The sequence below is a fragment of the Glandiceps talaboti genome, chromosome 6 (assembly GCF_964340395.1).
Source record: "Glandiceps talaboti chromosome 6, keGlaTala1.1, whole genome shotgun sequence".
In the NCBI taxonomy this organism is placed as follows: Eukaryota; Metazoa; Hemichordata; class Enteropneusta; family Spengelidae; genus Glandiceps; species Glandiceps talaboti.
Window position 1 is genome coordinate 26,608,092 of NC_135554.1, and position 10,566 is coordinate 26,618,657.

The 10,566-nt window shown below is 34.1% G+C and overlaps 1 protein-coding gene across 1 annotated transcript in view; it reads left to right on the plus strand.

Moving 5' to 3' along the window:
- The window catches only part of LOC144437040 (ATP-binding cassette sub-family C member 5-like), a 19,715-nt gene extending 10,718 nt beyond the window's left edge, over window positions 1-8,997 (plus strand). The window contains exons 10-24 of the mRNA XM_078125907.1: window positions 401-670; window positions 969-1,172; window positions 1,494-1,884; window positions 2,151-2,338; window positions 2,833-2,982; window positions 3,801-3,930; window positions 4,275-4,557; window positions 5,055-5,241; window positions 5,748-5,837; window positions 5,961-6,150; window positions 6,733-6,892; window positions 7,221-7,299; window positions 8,005-8,118; window positions 8,461-8,625; window positions 8,896-8,997. Coding sequence (XP_077982033.1) covers window positions 401-670; window positions 969-1,172; window positions 1,494-1,884; window positions 2,151-2,338; window positions 2,833-2,982; window positions 3,801-3,930; window positions 4,275-4,557; window positions 5,055-5,241; window positions 5,748-5,837; window positions 5,961-6,150; window positions 6,733-6,892; window positions 7,221-7,299; window positions 8,005-8,118; window positions 8,461-8,625; window positions 8,896-8,997 — 2,703 coding nt within the window. The remainder of the gene's footprint in view (window positions 1-400; window positions 671-968; window positions 1,173-1,493; window positions 1,885-2,150; window positions 2,339-2,832; window positions 2,983-3,800; window positions 3,931-4,274; window positions 4,558-5,054; window positions 5,242-5,747; window positions 5,838-5,960; window positions 6,151-6,732; window positions 6,893-7,220; window positions 7,300-8,004; window positions 8,119-8,460; window positions 8,626-8,895) is intronic.
- The last annotated feature ends 1,569 nt before the right edge of the window (window positions 8,998-10,566 follow it).

A 10,566-nucleotide genomic window follows, 5' to 3' on the forward strand; every position in this document is an offset into this window, starting at 1 on the left:
CATAATTCTTGTTACATTGTTTGCTAAATTTGTTGTTCCAGATAAACGTGTATAGACTGAAATGAGACTTGGCAGCTAAGTGCATAACTGCAATCGTGCAAAGAAAATTGAAGCACATATTCAAATATCCTGAATACACCAAACTTTCATGCACACGTCATAGAATTCTGTTATAGAATACCAATATACTGGCACTATCTTGAGTAAGCTATGATAGCTATAGTTTATAGCTTTCATGGCAATATATGGGTTCATAATGATTGTGTAGTTCAAGTACAAATTTGGGAAATCCAATGTGGTTTTAGATTGTCTTACTCATTTTACTTTAACTTGGAATTCAAGAACGAAATTTAAAAACCCTACATGATTCATAAAGGTAACGTTATATTATATTTACCAGGGTCAGTTAATAGGAATTTGTGGTAGTGTTGGCAGTGGTAAGTCATCCCTGATATCAGCCATATTGGCTCAGACACAATTGATATCAGGTGAAGTCGCCATTGATGGTTCTATAGCCTATGTACCACAGCAGGCATGGATCACCAACACAACATTGAAGGAAAATATCTTATTTGGAAACTGTTATGATAAAAAGATGTACGAAGACGCTGTGTTTGCTGCATGTCTACAAGAAGATATAGATAAACTGCCTTCTGGTGATGACACAGAGGTGTGTATTTTGTTGTACTGACATTTAATTAAGGAATCAATTCATGGATAGGTAAAGAAACGAAGTAAAAATAGAAATAAAAGGAATCAATGTATGATAAATAAAAAGGATGACTAATAAAACACCCCAAAACAAACAAACTGCACATACACACACAAACAAACACGCGCGCGCGCATGCACGGATGGATTGACGGATAGCTTGGTAGATAGATATTGCATCGTCATACTCTATAGAACAGGTAGCATCACCAGTATATACATATTAACTATTAATATATTCAATTAATCAACTTCAGATTGGAGAGAGGGGCATCAATCTCAGTGGTGGACAGAAGCAGAGAGTTAGTCTTGCCAGAGCCCTTTATGCCAATCGTGACATTTATCTCTTAGATGATCCTTTGAGTGCTGTGGATACACGTGTTGGAAAACACATCTTTAATATATATGTCAAAGGTGGCCTTTCTGGGAAAAGTGTGTTGTTTATAACACATCAGTTACAGGTACGTGGTTGTGAGAGTTTTGTGTTTGATTAACATTTCTTAAAGAAAACAATAGTATAAATTCTTTTTTCTAGTTGTAAATATCACAATTTGAAACAAACAAATATTATCCAACAACAACAGCCCCAGGTTTCTATAGGGCAGCCCAGACACAGAACTTTTCTAGATGACAATCAAGCTTTATTGCCACCAGTATGAATAATATTATCATTACATTGAATCTAGAGATAAACGAATAAATAGAAACCCTGCTGTTACCTTCTATTTTCTTAGATAATTTAAGACTTTTTAGAAAGGATGTTCTATGTTTTTTATTTCCAGTATCTCAGTGGTTGTGATCACATCCTTATGATGAAAGATGGAAGAATTGTAGAAAATGGCCATCACAATGAGTTGATAAAGTCAGGTGGACAATATGCTACTTTGATTGACACTTTCCATGCTAATGAAAGATCTGACAAAAGTGAAGATGTTTGCTCACAGAACATGTATAGTCATTCAGATTCCTCAGAGTGCAAAAACAATCATAAAGGCAGCCTAGTTCATACACCAATTGACCTTGGCAATAGTAATGAAAATGTCACCAGAAGTATGAGTGATCTTAATAACCAGTATAGAGAGAAATGCAACAGCGCAAGCTCTTTAGAAAGCAGAAAGAGTGTCATAAATGAAGACCACAATGCAGTGATCAATACTCATGGAACTGTGGATGGTGAGATTTGTTATTTGTCAATGTGTACAGAAATAAATTATCTAAATAGTACATTTTATCAAAGTTTAAGATCAGTATACGTAATTAGAACAAATTATTTAATATTTACATAATGGTTGGACCTTGCACTCACTTACCAGTATACTAACGGAATATCTTAACAGTTGATATACCTTATTTAGTTTATCAATAATCAAATCCTTAAGAAGAGTAATGGACAAGACCAGCCAACAAATTAATTTTATCTATGATAATTCTGTTTAAAGGGAGATTAATGACAGAGGAAGAAAAGAGAGAAGGAGATGTCACCTGGAAGACATATCATTGTTACATTAAGGAAGCAGGGGGCTATGGTGTTGCTTTTGTAGTGTTATTCCTGTTTCTAGCAAGTGGTGGATGCATTACTGCAACGAGTTGGTGGCTGGGATATTGGATTATTCTGGGTAATGTACAGGTAAGTAAGAAATTGAACACTGCACCTGTAGATTACCAACAGAAATGTGTTATCACTGGTCTAGATATGCCTACCCCAAGATATATCAGACCGTAATGTGATTATAACAAGTTAATTTGTTAAATTATCTGTACAATGTATGTTCGATAGCATTGTCTGCAATGATATAGTTGGTGCAGCAAGCACAACATTATGTTGCCTGATTAACTCTCAATGAATGTCTTGAATATGTACATAGCTGTATAATCTATATATAATTACTAGGTAGGTTTTGAAGGGCATATAATTCGAACATAAGCTTCATGGTACATTTCATCAAGTTGAATTGTATTCATGAAAAAATAAAAATAAAAATAAAAATTACATATTTATGATACAAAATATAAATAGATAACTAAAATATTTACTAAAAATAAAAAGCCAGTTTTAAGTAAACATGGTATACATATGGCTGATTTTACGGGTTGTAAGAATTGTGTGTTCTCGTGTTTTAGGTTACCAATTCAACAACTAATTATACAGAAACATTGGTCAGTGTTAATCTTGCTGAGAACACAGATGTGACTTACTTTGTGACTGTATATGTTGGTATTTTGGCTGCTGTCCTCGTTTTCACAGTTCTCAAATGTCTATTCTATGTTGCGGTGAGTACGATGACTGGAGAATAAGTGACAACTAAAATGCAGGCCTGAATATGGCGACATGACCAATGGCCTGTGTGAACGTGTTTTAGCACAACTGAAATAAAAAGTCATGTAGTGCTAGAGTATAGGTATAGTAAGCCCATTTATGTCTGTCTGTCTGTCTGTCTGTCTGTCTGTTTGTTTGTTTATTTATTTTATTTGTTTGCTTGAATAACTTAAACACAAAACTCACCGAGCAGATTGCAAGGATAGTAGGTGTTGGGTTTTTCAAAGCGATACATATGATTTTAGTGTATGAAAACATTGAACTCACCAACTACTTGACACACTGATATCAAAAACAACTTACCATTCTAGTTTGAAATAATTGTAATCGATGTTTCTAGAGGTGGGTGGCTAGCTCAAGTATTGTAAGTATTCTTCAAATTGAGATGATCACTTCATTAGTATGCAAAATACGTTTCAAAAGATGTGACTCTTGCCTAGTAACTAACACTATGCCCAATGCACCGACAAAATAATACCTAGGAATTAAAACCAGGCCTATAGCTACACCAAAAGTGATGGTGTATATTGCTAATATAGCAACAAGCATGGGTGTCGCAGTGGGCAAGTGATATTATACACAATTACTCCAAGCTACAAAGATCGCACCCCAGCAACCACTGAACTCCAGTTCTATTCTTGACTCTAATATGTTTATGCTACAAGAAATTATGCAAATTGCATGTGAAGATAATTGTTAACGTTATTCAATATTCAGATATCAATTTCTGCCACATGACACAACATTTTTATCTTTTTAAAAATTTGTTTAGGTTTCATTGAAGGCATCAAGTAAACTTCATGACAAAGTTTTCCAGCGAGTGTTTCACAGTCCAATGAGTTTCTTTGACACAACTCCATCAGGTAGAATTTTGAATAGATTCTCTCAAGATCAAGATCAAGGTGAGAATATAATAGCAAAGTCAGTAGAAAACACTGATGATATGTAAATGATTACAAATATATAGATTGGTACTTTCCGAGTGCTACATCAGATGTAGAGGATTTTCTTAATGTCCAATTGTCCAAGTCAAATGAAGTCATTAGTTTCACCAGACTTCCCACTGTTGTCTGTTAACATTAGGTGAAGATATATGTATTCTTAAAGAGGAGGTTTCATTTTATATGCAAATATTAGACGTGTAAGTCGTTGTGGCAAGCAAAATCAAGACATATGACTCAGCATTGACCCAACTCTACCATATTACCATCATGCTTATAGCGTCCTATATTTCCTTCTCTTACAGTGGATGTACAGTTACGTGAATCAATGCAAAAGATGTTGGACAATATGATACTGGTATTCTTCAACTGTTTGTCTATAATCATTGTCTACCCTTGGTTCTTGTTGGCTTGTATACCATTTGCTATTCTCTTCATCCTTTGCTTCAAGTACTTCCACCATGCTGTACGTGATTGTAAGAGACTTGAAAACATCAGTCGATCTCCATGGATATCACACATCACAGCCACAGTGCAGGGTCTACCTGTTATCCAAGCATTTAGCAAACAAAATTATTTCGAACAAAAGTAAGTATTTCCAATCAATATGTCATGGTGTAAACAAACTCAATACTATTATTGCACAGTCTGTCCGTCAAGCTCCATATGTAAAGAGATCAAGTGCAATACATATATTGACCAAAGAATGATGAAGGCCCTCAGTGACAATGCAGTGTAACAAGCAATTTTAGATAGGAGTATCAATAGGTATTTGAATTGATCATTTATGTTACCCGCCAGTTTTCTTGTTTCAGAGTACAAAGATTTCTGAAAAGTTATGTTCCAGAATTATAAAAAAAATATACCTGTGATTTGGTGTTTCAAAATGTAACACCAGAGATCCTTCTAAATGACTTCATAGCATAATACACTCTTCAAACTTTGCACAATGGTAAGATATTGGTTTAGATGATAATTGCACATGTTTTTATTTGCAACCAAAGACGTTTTGGCAGAATACAATCTACTACGCTAAATGTATGGTTGTTATATTCTTACGTTTTATATATACTTGTATCTTGCAGATTTGATGATCTTTTAGACACAAATATAGCGGCCTTCTACACATTCTGGCTATGTGGTCGTTGGGTCGGTATACGATTAGATATCATAGCCATATGTACTGCAGTTTTTACAGCAATATTGACAATATCAACACATGGACAAATTCCGCCTTCATATGCTGGAATAGCCTTATCATACGCAATACTTGTAAGTTTCATCATGTTGTGCATTTCTATTCCGCAGTGTTATTCAATAGAGATATGCACTTGTGAAGACAATAAAGATATACTTGCTAGCTATCATAGCTGACATTGCCTTTACATTTTTGCGCTAAGTGACACCTCCTTGAGTCTCCAGGAAGTGAGCATTATACCTGTGTGCTCATGTCCACTTCTCTGTCCGTTGACAGTATTTTTAATTCAAACACATACACGTTTACTTCAATTTGCTTAGCGACTGCAAGCATTCCTGTAACCCAAGCTATCACAAGCTCTGATGACAAACTATATGTATGGCAAACTATCCAAACTTTATGACGCTCATTCTTTTATAGCATGCAAATAAACCTTGACCACAAAGGTCAAATCTCAAGATCATTCATATAATGGAATTCGCAATTCTCTGGTATGGATGCTAACCTTTATTAAGCCAATTTACAACTTCCATGCAATAAGTCATAGAAGGAATCTATATTCATCGCATCTCTGTGTCAGTTTGTAGGCTTGTTTCAGAATGCAGTCCGACTAACTGTAGACCTTCAAGCCAGATTTACATCGGTGGAAAGAATCAATTATTATATACAGGTAGGATATTCTGAACCAAAATTATTGTTGATTCACTTGTAAAGACTTCTCATCTCTTTAGCTGATTAACCTATAGCAATATATAAAATACTCCTTGTAATTCATATTATTTTGTCATCTCAGAACTTGAAACCAGAAGCTCCTCCAATATTGCTTGACCAAAGACCACCAGAACACTGGCCACAAGAAGGAAAACTTCAAGTCAAGAATTTAAAAATGAGTTACAGAAACAATCTTCCAATGGCACTCAGGGGAGTCAATTTTAAAGTGGAATCCATGGAGAAGATTGGAATTGTGGGAAGGACTGGTGCAGGTATGACAATAAAATATATTTGACATAACATGCATCTCAGGAATAAAGGTCATAAACGTACAATACTTCTTTGAAATGTCAACATATTCTCGGTTAGAATTAAAGAAAAATAATTGTGTAACATCAGTGTGTGAAACTAATGGATAATGCTCACTTGGCAAGAGTGACTACAGAGTCAACAATCTTGAAAGTTACAGTCCCATAGAAAACCACAAGGGCATAATTTCACACTTAATTTATTTTTAGTACGTTACATATTGAGGAACATCTTTCTTATTTCAAAACTATACAAGTGGCTATATCCAAAGGGAGCATTTACAACAGTTTTACATTTTATACAAAACTTGCAATATGTACGAAATACTCTTCTGTCCATCTACAATTGTATATGTCGAGATATGTGTCTGTCTGTCTCTCTGTCTGCCTGTGTGTCTCTCTGTCTCTTATTCCCTTCTCTTAAGATCTTGTGCTTTATGAATCTACGTGAGTAATCTACTGTACAGTTTCTGAATGTTATCAATGTAAATGTATATATCACGTCTGTACTTCTGACACCCCAACTAAACATTTATTTGTTATCAGGGAAGTCATCTATTGGTGTGAGTCTATTTCGTCTTGTGGAGGCAATATCAGGATCAATCTACATAGACGATATCAACATTAGTGCCATAGGACTACAAGACTTAAGGTCAAGACTGTCTGTCATTCCTCAGGATCCAGTATTGTTTGTTGGAAGTATCAGGTATATGTATTAACACTTACAGTTAACTTTGGTTGTATCTGTAGACAACCTAAACAGGCAACAGATAAAGATATAGATAGGGTTTTTTCTGCTGCAAGGATGCTTTCATTTCAGTGATTCACTTTAAATTTATACTAGCTAGCCTTTTGCTAACGTGGTCTCTGAATAATGTGTTGCATAACTGAAAACTTGTTTAAATCACTTTAAATTAAATTCTTGGTTGGCTAAATTATTTTGTTAGTGGTCAGTATATAAGTAATATAACTTGCTTTTACCCCAATATTGTCCTCATTATGAAAGATAAACTTCTCTATTTCACGTTTTACAGGTATAATTTGGATCCTTTTGATCAGTATTCAGATCCAGAAATATGGACTGCACTCGAGAAATGTCTCTTAAAAAATACAGTGAGTTTTTATCATGTAATAGGGTTCACATGCCCAGTGGGGCTTCGACCCCTCTTGATTTGGCAGTTTCTTCTTTTTCTTATTCTTTGCGGCTTCTGTCTATCTTCCACCATTTTGTCAATGAGCCATTTCTTCCTTCCATGTAAACTTCCACCATTTCACAGGTTTGTTCAATATCTTGTGACCAGGTTACATCATGAATATGGGTAGTAACTAGTAGAGAGACAGGAGTCAAATATTGAAACAATGAGATCAGATATTAAGACTAGGAATCATCTGCTAAAAAACCATGAATAAGATACCAGTTTTCTGTGAATCATCATGTGATGGCGCAATTGAAGAGAAATATTGTTTCAATATTTTATGATTTGTTTCAGTATTTGACTCCGGTCTTTATACTAACCATGTGAGAGGTAGTCAAGAGAATGACCACTGTGTCTAAATTTAGTCCTTTGACCCCTACAATGCTGCTTTTACCTTTCAATTTTTGTATTTGTTAGCACAAAGGTTAGAAGGTTGCATCATGGTAATAGTATACTACAAGTTTAATCAGCTATGTTATTGTTAATGTTTCCATTTTGTTATAACATATTCATTTTATCATCTATGAATAAAAACAGCTACATCTTATGATAGAACAAGGCATGACATTCTAATATCACCTCTACATAAGTGTTGCCTTTTTCTTTTAATCGAATACTTCAGATTTTAGAACTCGAGGGTAAATTGGCATCACCTGTCGTAGAGAACGGTGAAAACTTTTCAGTTGGTGAGAGGCAGTTGATCTGTATGGCAAGGGCACTCTTAAGACGAAGCAAGGTAATGTAATATATTAACACCATTTTCAGGTTACATGTTTCAATAAATTGACTCTAGTTTGAAAAGTTTAATATATTATCATAGATAGCATCACTTTAATTTGTAACTTAAGGTGATTGGCAGTCATTGTAGTAAAAGTCAACAATCTGTATTTTGAAAAAATCCCTAAAGCAAAGGTTTTATTATTGAATTCTTGAATGCTAACTAATACGTTTATATTTATGTATAATATTTGTGTATTTGTATATATTGAACAATAGATTTAAATTACTATAAGTACAGAACCTGTATACAGATCCTTAAATGGGTAAGTAAAATCATCAACACTTCATTTTCTCCTAGATTCTGTTATTAGATGAAGCTACAGCTGCTGTAGATACAGAAACAGACAGTCTGATACAACAGACAATCAGAGATGCTTTCAAAGATTGTACCATGCTGATAATTGCTCACAGACTCAACACTGTTCTTAATTGTGATAAGATTTTGGTGATGGATGATGGGAAGGTGAGGAACAATTATCGTAATGTATTTATCTGTGTTCAAAAATGATTTGTTGTAGATACATATTAAGTTCATGATGGGAAATTTCAACCTGAAATGTATAGTATATAATGCATTCAAATTGTAGAAACATTTGTAACACTGCTTTTGCATTCAGATTTCCAAATTTCTTTACTATCAAATATTGTTTTTGTCACAACCATGCTGTATGAGTAAGTAATATGGTGATATTTCAATATCATGGCAAAATATTCTGCATTATTTTCATTACAGGTGGTAGAGTTTGATACACCTACTGTTCTACTGGCCAATCACAACTCACAATTTAGTAGAATGATGGCAGCATCTGAGAAGCCAAGTCAATATTTGACGTAGCTGATGTGAAGGGACAATGTGAATAATTTAATCTTAATTGTATGTGATCAATTCAACATATAAAGTGTGTAATTTTTGTCTTCCTCTTCTTACCTCCCTTTTGGTTTGTTTTGTTTTGTTTGTTTCTGTATGCGATTATACAAGTCATATCTTCTCTAATTTTTTAGTAGTGTATGTGGTGTAATTTTCTGTTAGTGCTGCTCCTAACATGCTTGGTGAACCCTGATACAAAAGGGATGCAATTAATAAATAAATAAATAAACGAACTAACTAACAAACAAACAAATAAATAAATAAAGTACATGTACACTACATGTAGGTGATTGGTGGAAAGGGAGGTTGTAATTACTCTGTTGTTGATCTTTGTCAGTATTTATTTATTCATTTGTTTGTTTGTTTGTTTGTTTGTGTGTTTGTTAGTCAGTTAGTTAGTTAGTTAGTTTATTTGTTTGTTTTGAGAAATAAACTTTTTTATACTGCACTTTACATAAATATAAGTATTAATAAATAGATACATAAAATACTCTGACATGAATCAACTTTTAAAGTTATCCTAGAATGTATTGCAGGGAAGGAAGTAGTGAACTGAGTCACAATATATGCAACAACACCAATAAACATAGTCGTATTGATATACCACTGATGCAATATTCTGTGACTTAGCAATGTGGCTTGGCTTGTTTGAATTATACATTTACTTTCTCTTGACAGTATAATCAAGTAAATCAAACAAGGTACAAGATACAAGACTGCATTTTATAGTGTCATTCAATGTCATTCTGTCCAAGTTGTCAGTTTTTACTGTACAATTAGGGGACTGAACTAAGTACATTCCAATACAAAACTTTTTAAATAGCAACATTTGCAACTGTAATTAAGAAGACAATCAACTGCAACACGTCAAGGAAATAGTACACTATTGAACAGAAATCAAAGCCTCAGTTGGACAGCGGACCATACGTAGCAACAGTTACATAAATAACAATAATTTTCTTTTAGGTGTATTAGAGAGGTTTTTGTCTTCAGATAAAAACTAGGAGCCTCCAAGTCCATGTATCCTCAAAAATAGAGAAATAGTTTTAAAATAATGACAAAATATTTTCAAACGTGAATATCTAAAGACATGCTGCTATCAATTAAAAATGATCATATGCCTACTTCAAAAACGCAATGACATGTTTGATAGATTTTTTTTTTTAAAGGGAAAAAGTTCCCAATACGTGCCAAAGGGACAGAAACAGTAAAACACATTGTTTTAATTTTTGTGCAGAGAATGTCTTTTTAGACATTGTTTTACAGGCAGGGTACTTGGATGGTAATATTTAAAATGGAAGGGGGAGGGGTACTTCAAAATTGTTGATACAGGCAGAGGGGGGTACTTCAAAATTTGGGGCTATGGCAAGGGGGAAGGTGTACTTCAAAAATATTGGGGTTTGACAAAAAATCTCCAGAACCCCCCCTCCCCCAACAAGTTAGTTGAACCAGTGACATGTAGGTATAGTTATGAACCGCACATTACAAAATTGGTAACCAAGAAAACAAATAATTGCATTGCTTCTACATATGGAA